The 25,899-nt window shown below is 39.1% G+C and overlaps 1 protein-coding gene across 1 annotated transcript in view; it reads right to left on the minus strand.

Annotated features, from left to right (window-relative positions):
- Positions 1–617: 617 nt before the first annotated feature.
- Frmpd4 (FERM and PDZ domain containing 4) overlaps positions 618–25,899 on the minus strand; it is a 193,328-nt gene continuing 168,046 nt past the window's right edge. Inside the window, exons 10-17 of the mRNA XM_026395165.2 lie at positions 23,400–23,536; positions 19,849–19,975; positions 17,309–17,398; positions 16,366–16,548; positions 11,135–11,273; positions 5,420–6,484; positions 3,754–5,043; positions 618–1,942 (exon numbers count right to left, since the gene is read on the minus strand). Of these exons, the coding sequence (XP_026250950.2) occupies positions 618–1,942; positions 3,754–5,043; positions 5,420–6,484; positions 11,135–11,273; positions 16,366–16,548; positions 17,309–17,398; positions 19,849–19,975; positions 23,400–23,536 (4,356 nt within the window). The remainder of the gene's footprint in view (positions 1,943–3,753; positions 5,044–5,419; positions 6,485–11,134; positions 11,274–16,365; positions 16,549–17,308; positions 17,399–19,848; positions 19,976–23,399; positions 23,537–25,899) is intronic.

Genomic DNA, 25,899 nt, shown 5'->3' on the forward strand with positions numbered 1-25,899 from the left:
GCATAAACCAAAATTAAATATGTGGGATTGTTGGAAGAAAGCATCCAATAACCAAACACTATGAGCAAAAAATTAATTTATTATATATATTCTATAGTAATTTATAATAGCTTCTCGAATTTTAAATGTCTTTTCGCTATTTCCAATGCTTAAAAATCATAATTTTAAAACATAAGTACTGTTTATATACATTGTGATTTCTTTTCTATTTTTGCTTTTGGTTTTTACTTCTAAATATGAATGATATGGTCTCCAAGTATCTGCTTGGAAAGAGAGGGGATAGGATTCTTGTTTTGTTCTAACATGGTAGAATTTAAAATTTCACATCATATACCTGGAGTTTTGGCTATATGAAAAATAGCCAAATGTCATCACTTTCTCGTATATTTCTTTTACATGTGTATATATATGTATAATATAAACAGAATACATTTGATAAGGACGTTTCAACATTTCATCAATGTAACTTTTATCTCCTATTTTATATAAAATAACAAAATATACAGAGAGAAGAAAGGAGACATCTGTTCATCGTACACATAAAGTAAATAAAAGTTCATGTATGGCTTTGCAAAGGTAGATTATGACGTGACTTTCATATTTATTTATTTATTTATTTATTTATTTAAAAGCATCTTGAGAGAACGTGTTAGTGTGCTTACTAGAGCGGCCATGGTGGTTGAATGTCGTGTTGAGAGTCCAATATTAGGATCCCCAGTGGTCTTTCCAGTGGCTGCCTCTGCAGCTTTCAGGAGACATATGTAGTTTATGACCACTTCATCGATCTTTGCTACAATTTCCTGCCGCTGTGTTTCTGAGTTCACGACTTTAACTAATCGCATGCAAGCTTCTGTTAGGCAACAGAGCACTTGAAAGCTGGAAGTCATAGCTAGAAGCATCTCCTCTGGACTTTTCTCGGCCATCGCCATTTTCCTACAGGCACTTCCCAACTGTCTGGACTCGATGGATAACAGTTGCTTGTACTGAGAAAGTGTAAGGTCATATGTTTCAGGGCGTGACTCCTCTCTCTTCCCCCTAGTTGCCCTGACAAGGCAAAGCAGCTCATTGGCATCATTTTGGGCTGCAAGGAACCCATCAGGCATTGTGTATGTGCTCTCCTTTAGTGCACTTATTCTTGCAATCCGGGCATCAAAAGCCAGATTGCTGAAGTCCAAGTCATCTGGGCCATTCAGGTCTTCTGACCAGACTTTCAGCACTGACCCTCTGGTTAGCTCCCCTCCTTTCTTCCAAATCCCAACAGCCAGGGATGGACTGGTTGGTTCTGGCATGGCGTGAGTCATCTGGGGTGGATAGAGGCAAGAGACCCGAAGGGTGGCCTCTCCCTCCTCTTCTTCTTCATCACCATCTTCATCCTGCCCTTGGTTAAGGAAACAGTAGCTGAAAGGTCCTCGGCATCTCCAACTGCTGCCCTCTATCTTCCGCAAGGGTAATGTCCTATACTGCTTTGAGTCTTTGTGAACCACTGGGGACCTTTTGTGAAACTTCCCCTCGGGGCTAAAGTGCATTGAGCTTTGGGAAAAACTCTTGGTGAGCTTCTTCCCCAGAGGGAGTTCTGCTCGCCTTTCTGAACCGGCCTCCTGTGCTTCTGTGATACCTGGATACTTCAAGCTGACTGCACCCTTGGTTCTCTCTCGGAAGGTCTCCAATGCTATGGATCCTGAGAGGATACTGCTGCTATGCCTGAGAGCCCTCTGGCTGGGGGGTGTCCTGAGGCTCCCCCCTCTCAGATCCGGTGGCCGCCAGCTCACAGACTCTCCATATGCCTGATTTGCTTGGGAGAAATCATTAGGGTCTTGATTTGGAATTGGCACCTTTGATTCCGAGTGAATGTTTGATGGTAGCAGGATGGGATCAACTTCAGGATGTTGAGACCAAGCTGAAGGCATGCCTCCTCGTCTCTCCTTCCCAGGCTCTGTCAAAGCTACACTAGGGGTAGTAGAAAAACAGAGAGATTCATTAAGCATCTCCTGGGTAGCCATTTTCCCAACATCTCTACATGATGTCTGTCATTTCCCAAGGATGCATTATAGAAGACCTGCCATATGTTAGGGCCATCCTGTTTTCCAAAGACTGACTCCTGATAACTCATAACTGATTTCCATTTCAATGAAGAGCAAAAAATACTTGGAGTCTGTTATTTCTGGAACTACTAGTTCATTGGAAATTGTCTAACAATCACAAACATTTTCCAGGAGAGAATGGTATTTCATGAACTCCCTTGCTTCCAATAATTACCTATTGAAGTTTAGAAACATACTTAGAAAATATACATTTTGTTTCTAGATTATTGAAACATAAAATATTTAAGTTTCATTTCAAGGGAGTTGGGTTTTTCTGGAATTGCATCAGTTACCTTTTTAAAAATAATTCATTAATGCAAATTAATTCATCTAACCTTTCTAAGAGGACAGAATGAGGTATGAGGTTTGCCTGGTATGGGGTCTAAAGTCAAGACAGTGGGAAAGTTGTTCAGGTTTTCTTAAGAAAAGCTCTCATGTGAAGAAGAGCAAGAGGTAACTTAGTTAAAAACTCCCCATAAACCATGAAGGATTAAAGAGTGTGTTTCAATTAATTTAGAGGTAAAGATATGGTTGGGTAACTGGGCATAGTGGTGCATGTCTGTAATCCCAGCAGCTCTGGAGGCTGAGGGGGGGGGTCTCAAGTTCAAGGCCAGCCTCAGCAATTTAGTGAGGCCCTAAGCAACTTAGTGAGACCTTGCCTAAAAATTAAAAGGCAGGGGAATGGAGACCTGGCTCTATATTTAAGGACCCTTGTACCCAGTACCAAAAAAAAAAATGCAGTTGTGTGATGAGAATTAGGTATCATTTACAGGTTAGTTTACACAGGTAAGCATGGCCAATGGTAGATTTTGTAAAAATAGTAAAGTTGTAAGATTTAAAAAGGTGTTTTAAAGAACAGGAATATAAACTAACCCATATATCTATTGACCAATATGGAAAAGACACTACTGATATAACTTGAAACAAGAAAGTATAAAGGAGCATCTTCTTTTGCTATCTGATGGCCAGCCATGTGTATTGATGAAAGGCATATGTGTTCACTATGTGGAAAGTAGAACAGTGAAGGTAGGTACAGAATGTGGCTAGATTCTTGGTTCTACCTGTGTCTAGATTTTATTATTTGGGGGAAAATAAAGCAACTCATCATGCATACCCCCCAAATCTTCCTAACTGTGGTATACCAGATACTTCAGAATATTCCTTTAGGGGAGTTGTCTAGAGAAGGAAAGAATCTGTAAATTTCCTGGAAGGCAAATGATCTCTCAGAACCCCTCCAGTCTCTGTAATATTCTTCTCTGTTATCCTTCTTTGTCTCTCAGTAACAAAATGGGAAAACTGGAAATGAGATATCTTGAGAAGGAAATCAAATTGTTGTATGACTCAAATCAATACTATCTTGTAACCAAAAGTTATACTGGGCCCTGCTAAAAGTCTGCATTTAGAATTTAGAAAACAAATAGTGCTCCATCAAATTCTTAAAGGAAGAGCAGAACAAATTATAAAGAGCAAATTCCATTTTCACTCTTATTCCAGACCTAGAAACTTAACAATTTATTCACTACCAGGGGGATCAAGGATTGCTATTTAACATTTCTATGGCCATTTTTGGCTACCTTTGACCTTTCAGATGTTGTATTTTTAGGTTTGTTATAAATATGGTTTACATGGTCCTGGTGTGTATTGCAAAGCACTAAATCCATCATTGCTGTACCTGTGGTTTCCTTAATTTTGGGGAGCCGATGGCATCCATCTCTCAAAGTGCCAAACAAGGGATCGGCATTAATGGCTGTGTGCAGAGCAGGCACTGTCATCCGCGGACACATCCCTTCTGCCTGTGGGTGCAGTTCCTTAAAGTTGGCTCCATGGTTGGGAAGGCCAGTGGCTCTCTCCTCTGAAGGAATATAACTCACACCTTTCCCAGAAGCATCTGGAATCAAGTGCTTTCCCATGGAGGGGCAGAGGGGCGACTCCACAGGAGTGGCACAGGCACTGCCGCTGCTGCCTGGACCACAGCCTGTGTCCACTGAAGAGCCTTGAGAGCTCTGTAGAGAAAAATGGCCCTCACTCTGCAGGGATGACATCCGCTTGGCCAAGTGGTAATCACAAAGGCGGGCCACACCCTCTTCCGCCTCTGGAAGCTTGGAGGAATGGTCACAGGTGGGTGAGTCAGCATCCTCTGGGTTATCTAAGTCTTTGGCTGAAGACACACAGGCCACATCTGTTAAGAAGCGGTCCCCTTGGCCAAGTCCTGAAACATCATTCACTTCTCCATCAAGAGCTCCTTCCTCTTTCCCTTCGGCCTCCCTTGCCCCAAGACCAGAAGCTCTGGGAAAGGCTTGCCCAGCTGCTGCTTCCAGTCCACCTTTCTCTGTGACCCCACCTTCAGTGGCCACATACCATCTTTGGCTGTCCTTGCGAAAGGCAGTTCTCTCTAGATTAAAAGTGCTGAGGTGTTGACTGTCCCTCGAAGACACAGTACCAAATTTCCCTTTGGTGTCCTCTTCCATCTCTGTCGTTTTGGTTCCCTGCTGTTTTTTTCCTGGCATGTTTCCACTTGTGGGGACTTTCCCCTCCCCCTCAGCCAGCTTGCTTTTCCTTTTGCTGGTGCATGAATATGCCACCGACCCCATGTGCAGTTTACTAAAATAGTCAGTGACCGACTTGGTCTCCATGGTTTCAGGCTCCATCTCCATGTGGTCCGAGTGAAGTATCTGCTTGGAAGGCACAACTTTGGACGGAAGGTCGGTCACTGGGCGAGCAGCCAGGCTGTGGGAGGACTTTGGAGGCAAGGCCCCTGCAGGAGCTTTGGAGGTGGGAAACTCTGTCTGCTCTTCTGCGAGGGGGTGGTAGCCTTCATGAGTGGCCAAGAACATGCGGGAGAGGCTCTCTGACTGCTTTTGTGCTGCGGCCAGTTCAGAACTCTCAGTCATTTCAGAAGAATTAGTTTCATTGCCCGAGTCTGACGAAGACTCAGGACTATAAGCCCGCAAGATGGCTACACCTGCATGCCGTAAAAAACAAGAAGCAATTAATAGATGTATCAGAGGCACTTGGAGACATGTAAGAAAATGGGACTCATTATTCTTTAAAAAACAAAAACAAAAACAAAAACAAGTTTTTCCCTTTTCAGTAAGGACTCTGAATTTATTGCACAGTTGTTCCAGAAATGGGGGTGGGGGATGTGCCATATGATTTAAAAATAACAAAGAAAGCACATACACACACAAAAAACCCCCAGGATGGTAGTTCAGCATATTTATGAAATGGGACAATGTGTGAAATGGAGAATACCACGTAACAGGACTCCAAAGACAAATGGCTCGAAAGGATGGAATGACACAGTTATCAGTGAATAAATGTAACAATCGTGAAAGAACCTGAATTGTCACTGGTCTGCTGTTCTTCTGAAACAGATAGAGCTTCTAGAGCTTCCAGCGTGGAAACGACAGCATTATCCAATCCCTTCTCGCACTTTCCCTCAGCACTAGTGGGCACAGCATCGATGAGGGACACGGGGATCTCATCATTTTGCAGGCTGCTGCCTTGCTCCTTGTCTTCACGGAAGGACGTTGCCTGGCTCTGAGTGTCCTCCTCATCAGAACTGTCTCTAAAGCCAGGTGGGGGTGCAGCAATGGCCATGTTCAAGGAACGTAACAGGAAGTCATCCTCATTGTCATCACCTTCCGGAGGAGGCAGGGACGTGAGGTCAATGATGTCATCACTTGACCCAGACATGTTGAGGATGGCTGGCTGGTTCATCTCGCCCACCACAAGGTCCTCCTCACAGCTTACCTCATCCTCGTCCTCTGCATCATCAGTGTTTTCTGCATAACAGATGTCATGCAAGAGGGGCTCCTCTATCCCCTCAGGGGCCTCAAAATTTTTCACATCACCTATGTTTGCATAAACAGAATTTGCCACAAACTGGATGCTCTCTGTGTCTGGAGCAAGATCCAGGTTCTTCATGTCATTGGCACTGCTGATGTAGAGATTCTTCTGCTTCTCCAGCATTTCTGGACTCTCATCTAACAGTCTCTCATAGCCAAGAGTTGGGGGACTCATACCATCATCCAAGGCAAGATCTCCAAAAATAAAGGACACTTTAGCTCCTCTCGGAGATTCCTGTGCTTTCTTTAAAGTTTCTGGTCCTGAGAGGGACATCAGGGACCTCTGGGCTAGACTTCTGTAGTCTGCCTCACAGGGAGCATCACCAGGCTGGGTCAACTGCTGGTTAAGTTCATCTGGATTATAGGTGTTGTCTATATACAAGTGCCGGTGGTCCTTTGGACACATGGTGCTGTCTGTAATCTCAACTGTCTTCTGTTTTGAGTCTATATATGTTATCTGAGCTTCTTGTTCCCCTTCGCCAATGAAGGTGGTCATTTGAGGCATACAGTTCCAATCTGGGCCAAGGAGGTTAGGCTTTCCTTTATTTTCAGCTCCTAAAGAGAAAGAATCATGTAAAGACACATTACTGTAATATTTTTTTGGTGGGAGGGCTTTATCTGTGTTTCTTAATTTAATGGCTTATAGCATCACTGTATAAATACAATTATTTTACTTTCCAAATAACAGTACTGCCCAATGTAAGTTCCAGGTTCAAGGATTCCTTGTTTAGGAGAATCACCATTAACAAAACTGATTTTATAAATATATATATATATATATACACACACACGCACACACACACACACACACACACATACACACACACATACATACACACATATCAGTTATATATCTATATCTTTATATATAATTGCTATATTATTATTAGAAGACCTTATTTACATATATGAATATAAATATACAACGTGTCTTTTACAAAGCTGATAGGTGATATTTCAATAGGCTATTATTCTAGAAAATAAATTGTTCTTTTCTCTGTAAAGTGAGATCTAACAGTCTTCACTTTGTGGTGGAAGATATTGGACTTTTTTCTCATTGAGTTAATAGAAGGTCAAGGATCTTCATACTTCCATCACACTTCCTAGAAAGTTAAAATAAATATTGTACCTCTACCTTCAGCCTATTTATATCCTACTGAATGTAATATATTCATGTACAAATGTCAGCATGAATCGCTATATGTATGTGTGTATATAAAGAGTATATAATGTTTAAGGTGGAGCATTCATTCACAAGTAATGTACGTCTCTCTGCCATTTCTAAGTGTAGTTAATATTTAGAGTGACTTTAATTTTTGTTCTTATCATGGGACCCATGAAGATTTGTTTGATATTCATCATGAATTAAAATTGTATTACCCTAATTAAATATAATTGTTGTTGGGCTGGGGATGTGGCTCAAGCGGTAGCGCGCTCGCCTGCATGCGTGCGGCCTGGGTTTGATACTCAGCACCACATACAAACAAAAATGTTGTGTCCGCCGAGAACTTAAAAATAAATATTAAAATTCTCTCTTTCTCTCTCTTTAAAAAATATCATTGTTTTGTTTGCTCTTCAAGGGTCTTTATATATGGAATTTTTAAGTGAAGAATAGCTCTGATATTTAACAAGATGGGGAATTTGGGTCATTCTGTGACTATTGCTTTGTAGATTCTAGAAGCAACCTTTTGACCAAAATTTAGGACCCTTCCATTTTTCCATCTGTCCCCTCAAATTGCCACTTGGCTCAGTTTGGGTGACACTGTCATCATACATATAAGACATACAGAAAATAAAATTGGTTTTACTAAAGGAGTTTTTGCTCCCCCCAAATTATACAATAGACTTCATGCTGAACACTGTTCAGAGTCATTTTACTAAATATATATATTCATAAATAGCAAGTAAAAGATATAATTTTGAAGACATTTAATTATATACTAGCCACAATTACATCTTACCTTATAATCAATATACTGCATGGGAGTTCAACATGATTTATCAACTATGAAAATTTAGGTTATGATGGGTTCTGTGGGTGTATACAGGTGTGCATATGTGTTTGTGGGGATGGGATGTTGAGGAATACTTGTAACAGCTAAGTTTAGACCAGGTGTTGGCAATATTTTCCATAAATGGAAGGCTAGAGAGCAAATATTTTAGTTTTTGGAGGCCAACTGTTTCAGTACAGCAACAACTAAACTCTGATGTTTTAACATGAAAGTAGCTATAGGTGATACATAAACAAACGGGAGGGAGTATGAGCTGAGTGAGTGGCATCCCCAAAATGTGTCCACACTATGATCTTATTTGGAAAAAGAGTTTTGCAGATTATTTCAAGGATTTTGAGGCAAGATCATCCTGAATTATTTGTTTGGGCACTAAATTCAATGGTGAGTGCCCTTGTGGTAGTAGGAGATTTGGACCACACCAAGAAGAGGTGAAGATCATGTGAAGGCAGAGGCCAAGGCTGGAAATGTGCAGTCACATGGAATGCTGACAGCCATCAGAAGTGGGAAAGGCAAGGAAGGATCCTCCTCTAATTCCTTTGGAGTTAGTACAGTCATGCTGACACCTTGATTTTGGCCTTCTGGCCTCCAAAACTGGGAGGGATTTATGTTGTTTTGGCCACCAGATTTGTGATAATTTGTTACAGAGACCCTAGGAAAGTAATACAATGTGTATAGTTAAATTCTAATAAAATTTTATTTGTAGTAAAACTCATGGTTTAGACCAACAAAAACACTGAACAGACCAGAAAGCTAAAAGCAAGTTAATGATATTTATTCAGAGCCCCCTGAAGCCCAGAGATACGAAGGTATGGAGTCAGGGATTTTGAAAATGCTTAAAGGTATATTTTAAAGATGGAGGAAAATAAATGGAGGCTTACAGTTCCTTATTAGAGATCTTAACTAAGGTCTATCTCAGTTTGTAATGAGAAGAAAATACACACTCAATTTTAGCTTCCTTTCAGAAGGTTACACTTATTTGGCTTCCTGGAATGATTGTGGAGACATGGAAGGATCTGGGGTGAGAACTTAGATCTGTTCTGTGGCTTGGCCTCCAGTGGATCAGGGATGAACTGATCTTACCAGACTTTACTCCTGATATTTCTCAAATCTCAGGAAATCTGTGGCAGTTTCTAAAGAGAAGATGTGCTTGTAGCCACTATAGGTACTAAGTCCCAGACTGCTGCTCACCTGAGGTCTACCTGTTTTGTTTCGGGATGTGCTCTCTCTCCCTTATCCATCCTACCCTTTCTCAGAGTGGAGAAAGGTATTTGGAGCATGTTCCTCACCCTAGAAGAAATCACTGAGAGGCTGAGGCTCCATTTTTCCTCCATACTGATAATACATTTAAAAAAATATTTTCTTAGTTGTCAATGGACTTTATTTATATGTGGTGCTGAGAATTGAACCCACTGCCTCATACATGGTAGGCAAGTACTCTACCACTGGGCCACAGCCCCAGCCCAGTAATAATATTTTTGCAACTAAGTTTGCCTCTCAGTTTTACAACACATTTACATTGTAGATGGCTATAAATTGGATAGAAGTGAGACCCTTATTGCTGTAACCATTTTTAGAATGGAGGTTTGGTCTTTTTCCCATACCCATACAATTTAGCAGTCCATGGTGAAAAGGTTTTAGTGTCAAGATAAACATTAAAATTAGAAAATAAAAAAAACCACAGCTGGGTTTTCAATGTGAAAGGATTATTTTAAGTTGCTGAACTGTTCTTCAGAATTTCACAGGTCATTGCTGAATTGCTCTAAATCTCTTTGCTCAATGAAATTATGTGGTTATAAAAATATGTGTGCAAACCCTATGTACACTTACTGCCTCCTTTTTGTTCTTTCCCTTTCTCTAATTATTTTTAGTCATGTGTGTCTTTCTAGGATTTCTTTGCTCCATCTTCCATCTTCCTCTCCCTTCTATATTTCTATAACTTTCATCCTCAATTTTTACACCATTCTTTTCACTATCAACTAATAGGATTAGTAATAGAATTAGTGAGCATCATATTAGGTGTTGTACATAGATTTTTTTCTAACACTTACCTTGCAAACTAAGTTTTCAATACCAGTTATACAAATGAGAAAACCCAAACCTAGAGTAATTTGAAAACACACACACTCCGAGATGGGGTTGGATTAAACCTTAGATTTATCTGTCTGGAAGTCATAATTGCCTTCTAACTCACTGTCATCTCTCTTTTTCTCTGCCTTCCCATTTTCTATGACTACAAGTGCTTTAAGTTACCATTATAATAAATTACATGTGAGTCTATGTGCATGTCTATGAATCTGCATGTTACAATATATTTGTGGAATAAGGACATATTTTCTTCTCAGTTTAAAAAGAAGAGAGAGTTTTACTTCCCCCCCATTCTCTCAGAAATGGTGACAGAAATTTGTTTTTAAGAAATTCTTCTCTTTTAGAAGAAATACTATTTATAGAACTCCTGTGTATAACTTTTTCATGTGTTGGTGGCTTGGCCTTGAATGGTGGTATCCATTAGCCACATTTACTGAAAATCCACTGTAGATAGAGGAAAATGCTCAAATACTTAAAAAAAGTCCTAAAATAAATGAAAAACACCCTCAAAGAAAGAATCAATTTATTATTTTTGGCCCTCCTTGTCCTCATTTTGTGTCCTGTCAAGAGGTTATATTGAAGTATTTCACATCTGTATCATCTTGATGCTCCTATTATGGATCTAAAATGACTGCCAGAGCAGAATAAGTTCCTTCTACAGTCCCTGAGTCCAAGTTCTGGGTAGGACCTACCTCCTCCTGCTGGAAAAGCTTCCTGAGTCTGGGAAAATTTTGACTACAGGAAGGAGGATCCCAGGCAGGTGGGTCTAAGACATCTTAAGAAACGAGTAGCCCTAGAACAGGGGACTCACAATCATTAGTTGGGTATTCCATTATTAGTTCTCTGTGTCCTGGCCACTGTAAGAGTGAGGCAATACAAATGTAGCCGTAACAACACACCTGAAATTTACAAGTGCCATAATAAATGTGATAGGGAATCAGCATTTTTAACAATTAGACAATGTTAGCAATATTTGCTGCACATAACTTTTTCTATGTGATCAATTTTAACTCTTTTAAGTAACATCTTCTTCTTATTCTTAGGTGATGTCTGAAAACCACAGTGGTGGTGAAGGAGTCACTGCTTCATTAGTTTAGAAAGAATATACCTGTGTCCTGGGTCCCTGCATTTTTCTTGTTGGCCATGTTAAATATCGACCTCCTGGAATCTACCAGCAGCCTGTAGTATCCAGCTGTCAAGCAGGCCAGGTTCATGGCATCTGAGGATTCCATCAGGAGTGTGATGGGCTGTACAAAAAAGATGTTTTGGTCAAAGCCATCCTCCTCAATAACCTCCCTCAAGTGGCAACAGCTGCATTTACACTCATTAAATAGAGAAGAAGTCATTAAGCAAAAGTTGCATTGGAGAAATGTGAATGGGAAGAAAAAGTCAGGGATAACACAAAGTGCCTTAGTGAAAAACATTTAGGATATATAACTTAAAAAATCTGGACATTTATGATCTCTTCATGGTCAGATTAGAATAAAAACAACAGCAACAACAAAACAAATTGATTTTCTTCTCGAATAGTTAACATTTTAACTATTTATATTAGTTATAAGTTACATCCATGACCAGAAGTGAATTCACAATGTGAAAAAATCAGAAGAAGATTAAATTTGGGGTTCATGATGAAAATTAGTGTTAAAGAGAAGATTAAAAATCAAGTGGAAATTTCTGATGAGACTGAATGAAATACAGAAGACAATTAGAAACTGTTTTGAAAATTTATACTCTAGTAAAATAGAAAACCTCAAAGACACTGACAAATTTCTAGAGGCATATGGTCAACCCAAACTGAGTTAAGAGGACATACACAATTTAAACAGATCAATTTTAAGCAAGGAAATAGAAGACACCATCAAAAGCCTAAAAACCAAAAAAAAAAAAAAAAAAAGCCCAGGACTAAATGGATTTACAGCTGAGCTCTATAAATCTACAAAGAAGAATTAATACCAATACTTCTCAAATTATTCTATGAAATAGAAAAGGAAGGAATCCTTCCAAACTCATTCTACAAAGCTAGTATCATCCTAATACCAAAACCAGGAAGAGACACATCAAAGAAAGAAAATTTCAGACCAATGTCCCTGATGAACATTGATGCAAAAATTCTCAATAAAATTCCAGCTTAATTGCATAGAAAAACACATTAAAAATAGTGCACCATGATCAAGTGGGGTTCATTCCAGAGGTGCAAGGTTGGCTCAACATATGGAAATCAATAAATATAATTCACCACATCAATAGATTTAAAGATAAGAACCATATGATTATATCAATTGATACCAGTGAAAGCATTTGACAAAATACAGTACTCTTTCCTGTTCAAAACATTAGAAAAACTAGGGATAGTAGGAACATACCTCAACATTGTAAAAGCTATCTATGCTAAACCCAAGCCCAACATCATTCTAAATGGTGAAAAATTGGAAGCATTCCCTCTAAAACCTGGAATAACACAGGGATGCCCTCTTTCACCACTTCTATTAAACACAATCCTTGAAACTGTGGCCAGAGCAATTAGACAGATGAAAGAAATTAAAGTGATATGAATAGGAAAAGAAGAACTCAAACTCTCACTATTTGCTGATGGCATACCTAGAGGATTGAAAACACTCTACCAGAAAACTTCTAGAATTAATGAATTAGCAAAGTAGCAGGATATAAAATCAATACTTACAAATCAAATGCATTTCTATATACCAGTGATGAATCCTCTGAAAGAGAAATTAGGAAAACTACCCCATTCACAATAGCCTCAAAAAATAAAATAAAATAAAACACTTGGGAATCAACTTAACAAAAGAGGTGAAAGACCTATATAATGAAACTATGGAACACAAAGAAAGAAATTGAAGAAAACCTTAGAAGATGGAAAGATCTCCCATGCTCTTGAATAGGCAAAATTAATATTGTCAAAATGGCCATACTACCCAAAGTGCTATACAGATTCAATGCAATTTCAATTAAAATCCCATTGTCATTCCTTATAGAGATAGAAAAAGCAATTATGAGGGCTGGGGTTGTAGCTCAGTGATAGAGTGCTTACCTAGCATGTGTGAGGCACTGGGTTCGACCTCAACACCACATAAAAATAAATAAAGTAAAGGTGTTGTGTCCATCTACAACTTAAAAAATATTTAAAAAGTCATCATGAAATTCATTTGGAAAAATAAGACACCCAGAATAGCCAAATAAATCCTTAGGAAGAAGAGTAAAGTAGGAGGCATCACAACACCAGACCTTAAACTACACTACAAAGCTATAGTAAGAAAAATGGCATGGTACTCGCACCAAAATAGACATGTAGACCAATGGGACAGAATAGAAGATACAGAGACAAAACCACACAAATACAGTTATCTCATATTAGAGGAGCCCAAAACATACTTTGGAGCCCAAAACATACATTTTTTCTTCAACAAATGGTGCTGGGAGGACTATAAATCCATACACAGCAAAATGAAAATAAACCCCTATCTCTCACCTTGGACAAAACTCAACTCAAAGTGAATCAAGGACCTAGGAATTAGACCAGAGACCCTGTGTCTAATGGAGGAAAAAGTAGGCCCAAATCTGCATCACATTGGATTAGGCCCTGACTTCCTTAATAAGACTCCTAAAGTGTAAGAAATAAAATCAAGAATTAATAAATGGGCTGGACTCAAACTAAAAAGCTTCTTCTCAGCAAAAGAAACAATCAATGAGTTGAAGAGAGACCCTACATTTTGGGAGCAAAATTTTGCCACACATATGTTAGATGGAACACTAATCTCCAGGATATATAAAGAACTCAAAATACTTAACACCGAAAAAACAAACAACCCCATCAATAAGTGGGCTAAGGAGCTGAAAAGACACTTCTCAGAAGATATACATTCGATCAACAAATATATGAAAAATGTTCAACATCTCTAATAATTAGAGAAATGCAAATCAAAATTACTCTAAGATTTCATCTCACGCCAGTCAGAATGGCAGTTTTCAAGAATACAGACAATTGGTGAGGATGTGGGGAAAAAGGCACACTCATACATTGTTGGTGGGACTGCAAATTGGTACAACCACTCTGGAAAGCAGTATGGAGATTCCTTAGAAAACCTGAAATGGAACCACCATTTGACCCAGCTATCCCACTCCTTGGTCTATACCCAAAGGACTTAAAATCAGCAGACTACAGGGACACAGGCACATCCATGTTTATAGCAGCTCAATTCACAATAGCTAAACTGTGGAGCCAACCTAGATGCCCTTCAGTAGATGAATAGATAAAAAAAATGTGGCGCATATACACAATGCAATTTTACTCAGCATTAAAAGAGAATAAAATCATGGCACTTGAGGTAAATGGAAGGAGTTGGAGAATATCAGGCTAAGTGAAGTAAGCCAATCCCCTAAAAACAAAGGCCAAATGTTCTCTCTGATTAAGTGGATGCTGATCCATAATGGGCAGGAGCATGGGAAAAATGGAGGAATTTTGATGGGGCAAAGAGGAGGGAGGGGCCAGGAGGGGTCATAGGGGCAAGGAAGGAAAGATGGTAGAATGAGATGGAGATCATTAACCTAAGTACATGTATGACTGCACATGTGGCACAATGCTACACTGTGTACAACCAGAGAAATGAAAATTTGTGCTGCAGTTGTGTACAATGAATCAAAATGCATTCTGCTGTTACATATCCTAATTAAAATAAATAAATAAATTAATAATAATAAAAGACTGAATGAAAACTGTCAAAGATATCTAGGAAAAGGATACTTCTGAAAGAAAAGGTACATTTACAGGAAGGTTAACTAGAACTGAGAGTTGAGAAAAGACCTTGATAAAACTTTCTGGAAACCAATGATATTATATAATTGGACATGTATCTTGGGTGTTCAGGGAAGGAAATGTTGATAGAGCAATTTTTTTTTAGTTAGGAAGAGTGTGTTCTTGTGGAAAGTGAAAGAACCTGGGAGAGAAATAAGGGAGCAACAAAAAGCAGACATGAAGAGAGGAAGAAACAGGTCTCTACTGTCACTTCTAGGAATAGGATACTGGTCATGCTCAATGTCCCTGATTGGTAGAATAGAAATTCCCATCCAAAGAACCTGTACTACTTGTTGAACTATCTTTCCTTCAACTATAGTTGTGGTTTCCCCTCAATCTTGAAGCTATACTACCATTATTCAATACAAAGCAGGACACCATTAGTAGGGTCTCACCATTCATTTCTATTTAGATTAAGGCTGATAGCAGACCTATAATGACCACATTCAGTTCATTCTTCTGCCCTTTTCTCATTATGGGGTTATTTCCCTCAGTATCATTAGTCATAGACTAGGACAGACATTCCAAATACATTACAAGACTTGTAACTTGCCATGAAGTCAACTGGAGTCCTCTAGATTCAGCCCATGAAATCCTATGGGGCATAGATAACATGTCCTAGTTTCATATTCTCTCTTTCCTGACCATTTGTTCCTGTTGCAGAGTGTACTGATATATCCTAATTTGCTCTAGAAACCCTTTCCCATAGCTTCCGTTATTCTTGATCCACTCTTCCCAAAACACACTGGTGGTAGTATGGGCATGGTTGGGTCTTCTCTGACCATCCTCAGAGCATCCCTGCTAGCTGATGCTGTCTCTTTTGTGGAGGCCCTGTCTCCTTTTGAGTCTAGTGCTTTTTCTCCATAGAAACATTAGATACATTAACATAGGCAAAATACAATGACTCAAATTTACTGGAAGAAGAAGGGGGTGGGAAAAGGAGACCTGGATTGTTTCTTGCTGATTTCTGATAAGGGGAGTAGAGTTTAGCCTTTTGTAGACAACCTCAGATGGTTGTTTTAAATAGAATGACCATGACATTCCTAGGAGCAAGATGTTCAGTCAGTACCAATTTCTACAGCATGAGAAGACAAACTAAAATACCCATCTTTTCCAAAAGAACAATCACATATGGTCCCAACTTAATGAAAGGGAATAGGAATTTTGGATAAAGTTAGGGAAAAGAATCTCCCTGACTCTGAGTGAATCATACATTCTAGAAAGTTGGGAAAAATCTCCCCTAGTCTCTGTCTATGGCTCAGTATTATAAAATAAGAGGGACCTAGAAATGAGATAGCTTGCTTTCTCATGTATAGATAAAGAAATGAAGCCCAGAGAAGCATAGCAAATTGCCCCCAAATCACAGCAGACTGGAGTCTCAGGCCTGAGTGGGATGGGTTTTCCTGCACCTCAGAGCATTGCTGAGACTCTGCACACATTAACTTCTCTGCTTTGTAAATGCCAGCAGTGTTGCCAGAAATGAGATGTTTAAACCAAGGTCATATGTCAACATTTGAAAGGCTTACCTTCACATCCAGCACATGGAGCTCCACCCTCACCAAGTTCTCCTCTTCAGTAAACATTTCGATCCTGTTGACATGGCTGAAGTCAGCTAAAAGTGCCACCAGATTGGTTTTGGTGTTTATGACATGACTTATGCCATACCGTGGCCCAACCAGGAGAGTCACTTCTGAGCGCTTTTCTGCCTGCTGAGAAGAGATGGTGACAAATATTTTAAAACTCACACTTTCTGAAACACCATGCAAAGTTGAACCTGAGAGCCTGTTTTTATAAGATTATATTTTCTTTTTTATTTAGAGAGAGAGAGACAGAATTTTTTAATATTTATTTTTTAGTTTTCGGTGGACACAACATCTTTATTTTTATGTGGTGCTGAGAATTGAACCCGGGCCGCACGCATGCCAGGCAAGCGCGTTACCACTTGAGCCACATCCCCAGCCCTAAGATTATATTTTCTTTAGAAAGTACGTCTGGGTCACATTGTACTACATCATCCAATGAGAAGAACCAGATATATGATCACATTGAAGCTCTTGTAAATTATGAATAATATATAAAGAGAATGTTATCATAACACAATAAATTCATAATCACAAAGTTTTTTTTTTTTTTTTTTTTTTAGAAATGAGGTTTGTGGCTTCTCTCTTTTTAGTGTCAAAGAAACTTCTGGCTCAATGATTTAAAAAGCAGCTGTTGTTAGAGCCCTTTGATTCTCCTGTTTCTTCACATTTCTTTTTCTAGGGCATTCTGCAATGGCATTATCTAGTTTAACTTTTTTTTTTTTTCAGATATTTTCAGACAGTGGTGAAGTCAATTAGAAATGAAGGCTGGAAAAGATTCATAGCTGATTTGCTTTTGCTTCAGGGGCAGTTCATTGAAGACAGCCTCTGCAATGATATTTTATGGACCTCTATAGCTTCTGATAAAAAGCAAGAAAGCAGAAATTACCACTAACGTTGCCTTGAACACACGGCCCCCATACAGTCGCAGGTCACTGAGGAACTTGAGATAGTGAACCTTGGCTTGTAGTGCAGAGAGCTGAAGAGAGAAAAGAAAACTAACTTGTTGACTCCATTGGGTGTGAGTCCATTTGGGCTAGAGACCGACTAGAAACAAGGGACAAACTAGAAGAACAATTTCTTGCTGGGGAGATGGAGTATGACAAGACCCTTCTTTAGGAAGGAGAGTAAATTGCTATGTATTTGGTTTCCTGATGATAGATTGCAACATGACATCAAGATTCAAATCTTAATTCATTTGAGAGAAATGCATGGGGAACTCACGAGTATGGGGATGTGGGCTGAGATGTTTGACAAGTGAGAACAAGTTCATAAAATGTTCCATGGAAACATCTGCCCATTGGGAAGTTTCAAGAGGCGAGTGGTGCTTTCCAATTGCAACTAAGGACAAAGGTGGATTGCACACAAATTCTCCCACAGCACAGGAGACTCACCTGTATGTAGTTTGTGGGAGCTGTTTAGAATACGCACCTGGAATCTATGCAAAGCCTTTTAAACAGGCTCTTACACCTCCCCTCTCAAGTTTCTTCTGGTCTTTGCAAATTTACAGGGAAAATGAACTTTCTGAACTCCAATCATTGTGGAAATGTTTGAACTTGCTATATAAGTCCTTGTTTGGTTAATTCAACTCTGAGAATCTGTTGAGTTTCATGAATGAGTTACAAATGAAATTTTAACCAGATAAAGTTTATCTTTATAAAAACTTAGTAGGTCCCCACATCATTAAAAAAAGTATTTTGATTAAAAACACGTCCATGTTTCATACTGAATGTGCCAGGAATGTTTATTAAGGGTGAAATTTTCCAACAAGGCTTAGATGATCTTTCAGTAGCAATGCCTATTAAATTCTGTTTCACTCGAAGGTACTATCCTTTATGTAATTGTTATTTAGTGCCATTTATTATTGTTATTATTATTATTACTATTATTTTGTGGTACTGGGGATTGAACTCAGGGACTCACACATGCTAGGGAAGTGCTCACCACTGAAGTACATTCCCAGCCCTTTTAAAATTTCGATTTTGAGACAGGGTCATGCTGATTTGCAGAGGCTGACCTGTAACTTGTTATCCTCTTGCTTCAGCCTCTCAAGTAACTGAGATTGTAAGCATGTGCCACTGTATCTGGCTCACTCATCTTACTTTTTACAAAAACTCAACATGCTTTGCAAATTTTGAAAGCAAGCCACTTGTTATAGAAAAGCTTAGCATTATAGAAGGACAGTGATACATACAAAAATGGATAGAATTTATATTAGTTCCTAAATTATTATAATGCAAATGGGTCAGACTTTAAAAAAAAATCAAATCAATTAGTAGAAATTAGCTTTGGGCAAATCAGAATGGAAATTTTAAAAAAATCTTGACCCAGGGCATTCCACTATATTCTTAAAGCTGAATGTTCACTGCAATGGGACAAACATACTCCCATGAACTGTAAGTGAAAGGAGGCTGAGAGTGTGTTGAACCTGATTACACATTAAAAAATGTTATGGGGCAGGGAGAAAGGAATAAAAATAATGTGCCTTAACTAGTAAAATGACTTAGAATCTGATACTAAGATCAAAGAATTATCTACATGGACCATGATATACATGAGAGTCATATAAGTTTCTATAGCCAATAACAATCGGAAAGTGTTCTTAGGTTGTTAGCCTGCTCCCTATTTTATGTGCCAATAATTCAAGTCTCCTTCTCTTTCTGGTTATTGGAATCATTTTTTAAAATTATTTACAAACCATACCTTTCTTTTCTGACCAACAGTATATTTTAAAAAGTCTTCTGTGTTTCTCCTACTTAATAAAAACAAATACAAAAGTTTTAACACTAATGATGAGTGACAGAAATAATTTTATCTTCCTTCTAAAAGTAGGATTTAATCCAATAGTTGTCAGTAGGGGTGATTTTGTTCCCTAGGGCACAATTGGCAATGTACAGAGACATTTTTCTTTGTCGCAATTAGGGGAGGGGTGAAAATGGCATCTGGTAGGTAGAGACCATAATGCCCAGGACAGCTTCCCTTCCCCCTGCGACAAAGAATGAACTGTTACAGATATCAATTATGTTACAGTAGATATACCCAGATTTTAAAAGGACCCCTTTTTGGCTGCTATACATTTAAGCTGGTCTGAACAGTAAGCAAGAACATGAAGGAAATGCAGAATTATCTTACAGTTCTATTGTCTAATCACAAGGTCTCAGAGGCCATGCAAGGTAGGCTCGTGAATGTACATGTCTCGTACAATAAGGGATTTCTAACTTGTAAGGAGTACACAGGTTTCCATAAGGATATTTGTTTTTCATTAGTCTTAGAAAACGTTAATGATTTTTTTAAAGTTATAGAGTGTTATTGCCTTCTGAAAATATGGTGCTAAGTATTTTATTCATGGGCTAATTTTAAACATTTAAAAAAATGCATGCAAACCTCCCTCTTCAAAATCTATTTTCTATTAAGATGCAAATGTGATACCTTTTTACCCGGTGGTACCAAGTTTTGATTTGCTTTGACAAGGTGTGAAAGTGCTTTCTTTATGTTCTTCTCTTTCATGCTTTGCAGCACAGCAGAGGGAAGAAAAGTCTCTAATCCCCATTCTTTCCTGTAAGAAAAAGTATATCTTTAATTTCACATTCCTGTGATGATTAGTTATCTAAGACAAAATGGCACTCTGATGTTTGTTGGAACAAATGAACTCTTGGTAGGGCAGGGAAGCAACTTTTAATTTACATCCAGGAAACATACTATTTGATCATTAATACATATGTTTGCATTTTAAAAGAAACATATTCCTTACTCTCCAGAAAGAATGCTAAGAAGGCATATGGGGACCAATGGAAATTGAAGAGGCATTTTGTCCAACCCATTTCTGGAGATTAATTCACATGTTCAAGTTTATTCTTTCAATACCTGTTTCTATCCATTTCTTTGTTTATTCCCATTCTCACATCTCCCTGTCTGCCCACATTTTCTCTCTCTTTCTCCTTCTTCTCTTAGAAGAATGGTTGCAATTTCTTCATGCCCCAAAGCATCTTCCTTGCCATTCTCCCTCATCAGTGGCTCATTTTCTAGAAACTCACAGTTCTTTTATCCCAGTCAATTCATGTGTAACTCCTTCCATCAATATCTCTTATACAGGGGGCAGGTTATGACCCTCAAGTATGTCGGTACTTACAGGAAGTATACATCTATCATGGATATGGATATATAAGAAAAAAAGCAGCACATAGGACTGGGTTAATATATTTTTGGCCAAAACCCCAGCAATCGTTAAACCCTCTTCTAAGAAGGTTCCATATTTGAATGCTTAGAAACCTATACTGATTGTTTGTGGGCCCAACCAGTGTCATCTAAATTATAAAGAGCTTCAAGAAGATTCTGTTATTTCTCCTTTTCCAGATCCTCTCTGAAGAAGGGTAAGAAGAAATCAGCATACCTCAGTAATGCAACCCCATCAGTGTTTACAGCAGCTCAATTCACAACAGCTAAGCTATGGAGGCAACCTAGGTGCCCTTCCATAGATGAATGGATAAAGAAAATGTTGGATATATACACAATGGAATATTAGTCATAAAGAAGAATAAAATTATGTCATTTTCTGGTAAATGAATGGAACTGAAGACTATCATCCTAAGTGAAATAAGTTCATCTCTAAAATCAAAGTTTGAATGTTTTCTCTGATATGCAGAAGCTAATTTAAAATAAGGGGGGGATAAAAAACCAGAATAGAAGTAAGATCAGAGGAGTAGAAAAAGGGGAATGAAGGGAAGAGAGAAGGAATGGCATAGGAAAAGTGAGTGGAGTGAATCTGACTTTACTTTCACATGTACATATAGAAATATAGCACAGTGACTCTCACCCTCACGTACGTTCATAAGACACTATTTAGAAAAAAAGTTGTAAGTAAATAGCACAAAGATAGGTAGATTTATTGTCATGTATAACTAAAAAGGACCAATAAAAATAGAAAAAAAAAAACCAACCTCCCCCCCCCAGTTCACCATTCATGTTCTTTGTTAAAGATGCAATTATTTGTGATCACTATATTTTTTCTTCTTCCTCAACTTGTACTTATTATTTTAATTCATTATTTGGCACTCTTGTGGGTGGCCTTTTAGTTCTACTTTTATCATTAATTAATTAATTTACTTTGGTACTGGGGATGGAACTCAGGGCTCCATGCATGCTAGGTAAGTACTCTACCACTGAGCTATAGCCCCAGCCTGGAATTATTACTTTAAATAACTACTTTTCATATCTTTATGTTTTATCTTTACAATCAGACCACAAGTTCCTTGATGCTCAATGAATATTTGTTGAGTAAAGGAATTGATGATGACACTATTATAGAATCTGCAAGATTCTTAGTCAAGCTAGTTATCTCTGAGAGGTTTTTGACTCTACAACCTGGGAAAATGTTCAACCTGGGAAAATGTGGCTACAAGAGAGTAGGAACAGAAATGCATCTTAATTGTGTGAAGATCTGCTCAGGTTGTGCAGGTCATCTTTTCAAATGGCAGCCAGTTTCATTCGTCTCTAAGAACTTCAGAAAGGGGAGTGGAAAAAGGTGTGAATATGTCCAGCTGCGTTTGAGACCTCTCTGTGAGCTGTACCTCTCTCAGGCTACAGTCACTGCAGGTGTGTGGCAAGGGAAAAAGAGAGAAACCATCTGGGAGGAGTGGGTTGAGACTCTAACTGAATATGAGGGTTTGTCTCTAGGCATCAATGGGTGAATTGAGAGTTGCCAGAACAGTAGCACTGAAGACAGAAAATTGGAGTTCAAATACTTTCCAACACAAGTTCATGAGAAAAGCCACTTTTCCCCCAGGTGGGTTAACCTGGCATCATGTTATTTTATAGGCAGCCCATGGGAGGCTTCTTTGGAAGGTGAGATTATTGTTAGTTTGTCCATCTCTTAGAGGTGGGGACAGGGAGAAATTCAAGGCAACTTTAAGCGTTACATGGAGATGGGGTTTTGGCCTGGTCATGAACTCTGAAATATGAGTGTTCTAGTTTCTTAGCATAAAGAACTGCCAGCACGAAGTAAGTTGGGGTTGATATAGGCTTTTGAATCACCTCCAGGGAGACACAGAGCTTCCTTTTAAAGGATGACCCTTGAATACACTCACTTATATAGACTCATCAACTGAGGGCAATACACACTGTCTTTTTTCTAAGACAAGGGGATCTTCCCTGGCCGAAGAAGTCTATGGAAGCAGTTGAGTGGAAGACTAAGCAAGAGAAGGCATTCATAACAAGATATGATTCACAAAGTAAAGTTGGTTTGGGGCATCCTTTCAATCTCAGTTTTTCACTACAAATACCATGCTTCCCAATTATGGCATTACTTTTAAAAAAATATTTATTTATTTGTAGATGAACACATAGTATATTTATTTTTATGTGGTACTGAGGATTGAACCCAGTGCCTCACATATGTAAGGCAAGCACTTTACCACTGAGCTATAGCCCCAGCCCGGCATTAGTTTTGATACTGCATTTTGACCATCTCAATTGATCTCAGGTTATGCAGACACTTTGCAAACACAGGTGCCTCAAGCCATCATGCAAACTATTGCACAACAAAAGGTCCCCTTGCCCCTTCCAGTGAATGGCCCTGTGATTTGGGCAAATTACATAATCATTCTATGCCTCAGTTTGCTCATCTCTAAAATGATTCTAAAATCCCACTGCAACTATAGGGACATTGTGAGAATTAAACAAGTTAATGCCTGAAAGGCACTGAGATTAAAGCTTGGCTTGGAACCAAATCCTTTTAGGAATTTTTAAATGTACACTTCATTTTAAATGTGACCCTCATTTTAACTACAATTTTTAAAGGCAGATTATGTAAGTAATGGATCTGTTCCACTACATCAGGGACATGATATTCATACATTTGCCTTTGGTTAACAAATGCTCTGCTACAAGCAAGATCAATTTTGGAAATAAAGATCAAAAATACACTGAGGTGTTAAGGAGGCAGCATCTCTGTCTCTGAAATGACGCTGAGAGCCAACACTTACTCGATGTATTTGAGCGATATTTTCTGCGTCTGCTTGGTGGTAACTGTTGCGATGTACATTTGTAAGGCGGCCAGCCGCAGGGCTATGTCGTATTTCAGCTCCGGCCCAAATCGCTCCTGAACCACATCGTTACAGCTCTGCGAAGAGACCAGCAGAGGGCGCAGCTCGTCAGAGAATGGGCCACCCCGCTTTGCCTTAGAGGAACAGGTGACACGCATTTCCCCCAGCGTTTTCAACCTTCACTTCAAAGGCAAGGAGGCTAAAAGTGGAAACATTTCCACCGTGCTGCTTGGAACCGCGTCAGTATTTAACTGCACGCACAAACACAGAGACCACACAAAACATTTAACATTCATCGACAAGCTGTTATTTAAATATTTAGCTTTTTGTAAAAATAATTAGGATTTTAGGAATGAAATTTCCAAACACAGGTGCTGCAGCTGAACACGCGAAGCACTGATAGCATAATATGGCTTTTGGAGTTAGGCTGTCAGAGTTGGAATTCTAGGCTCCTAATTTGTTCTTCCATTTCCTAGGGGGTGTGAACTCGGGCAAGTGTCCCCTCTTATAAAGTGGGGGAAAAGCATCAAGAGTCATAGGGTTGTGTTGAGGATTACCTAAGTTAATGTAAAGCCATTAGAATTTACCTGGTAAGCTGTAAATGCTCTTACAGATTAACTACTGTCATCAACAACATTCCTCTCTGCCTTCTCTCTTTCTGTCAATCCAGAGCAGCTTCAGGGAGGCAGAATCAGTAAGGTGACTGGGTTGGCAGCTCTGGACTTCTACCCAACTGTTCTGCAGTCCCAGCTTTGCCAATGGCTACCTTTGTGTGAAACCTTGCCCTGTTAGCGTGTACGCCTGTGGCTTCAGTTAACTCATCTGTGCAATGGGGATTCACACTAACTGCTTCATGGGAGCAGTTCAAGCATTCAGTATGTGTCCACTGGCACACTCTAAAGGGCAGTTATTCAAATTTTCCATTCATTTGAATGCCCTCCTACTTCAGAAGTGTAACTCTGTGGGAGTCATTCCACATCTCCAGGTGTTAGTTTGTGCATCTGTAAAATGGAGAACACCTAACTCACAGAATCTGTTGTAAAGATCAAATTAAAGGGTGACTGAGAGTGTGTTATCAAGTGCAAAGTCCTGTATGACCACAAGAATTGGATCTTAAAAGAGTAGGGTTCTCATTCATTAGGAACAAAGCAGTGAGCTAAATGTTGACCAAATCACAGCATTGCTTAAGTATGATTTGCATATGTTTACTTATTTTTGTTATGGGAACCTGGGTTCTTGTGCTAAAGAATATATTTAACCCTTTTTAAAAAATCCTTCTTTTCCTTATTCTTTGCCTTGTCCCAAAAGGATTTCAAATGGAAACCTACATTTGTCTCCTTTCAAGAGAAGCACATTTTAATCACTTCATATATTGATTTTGGGGGGGGGGAGAGAGAGAGAGAGAGAGAGAGAGAGAGAGAGAGAGAGAGAGAGAGAGAGAGAGGTTTTTAATATTTATTTTTAGTTTTCGGCAGACACAACATCTTTGTTTGTATGTGGTGCTGAGGATCGAACTTGGACTGCACGCATGCCAGGCGAGCGCGCTACTGCTTGAGCCACATCCCCAGCCCTTTATATATCGATTTTACTACAATGGGAACATGTACCACTGTATGGCTTCTGCATACAATATTGATACTTTGCATACTTAACCCATGCTGTGCTGGCCCTGTATGCTGCACATTCTATCCACCTGTGATGTATGCATGTCTTCTGGCCTGTTGCTTTACTGTTAAGTGTGAACCCACATTTTGTTACCCTTCCTCCCTAGTGTGCTCTTTGACCTTTGTTTTCTGATAAAATCTTAAAGCTACCTGGAATGCAGGGGACCCCTTGTTGGAAGGGGGTCTGTCATGAGACAAAAGTAAGGGAGTTTAAGTTAGGGAAGTCTCTGAAAGCAATCCCAGGCTACCATTTTTTTTCTTTTTGGTACCAGGGATTAAATCCAAGGCTGTTTGACTACTGAACCACATCCTTAGCCTGTTTAATGTTTTATTTTGAGACAGCATCTTGCTAAGTTGCTTCAGGCCTCCCTAAGTTGCTGAGGCTGGCTTTGAACTTGCAATCTTCCTGCCTTAGCCTCCCAAGTCACTGGGATTACAGGTTTGCACTACCTAGCCTGACTGCCATTTTGTTTTACTAGATTGGGTTTACCAATTATTTCCAAGTGCTCAGGATTGTTCCTATGGGGTCCAAGGGAATAACAGACTAGACAGGATCAATTTATAGAGTCCCATGAAAGATAGGAATAAGGAAACCACTTGGCACAGTACCAGGTGCGTGAAGAATTTTTTTTTAAGATAAACCATTTGATAAATCACTTTCTTCAATGACTGCTATTGCATAATAGATCTGAAGCAGATGATTTTTGTACAGAATCCAGAGACAAAATCTTAGGTTTGATGCCAGGCTATGTCAGCTACTAATCAAATGACCTCGA

The sequence above is a fragment of the Urocitellus parryii genome, chromosome X (genome assembly GCF_045843805.1).
Source record: "Urocitellus parryii isolate mUroPar1 chromosome X, mUroPar1.hap1, whole genome shotgun sequence".
Taxonomy (NCBI): domain Eukaryota; kingdom Metazoa; phylum Chordata; class Mammalia; order Rodentia; family Sciuridae; genus Urocitellus; species Urocitellus parryii.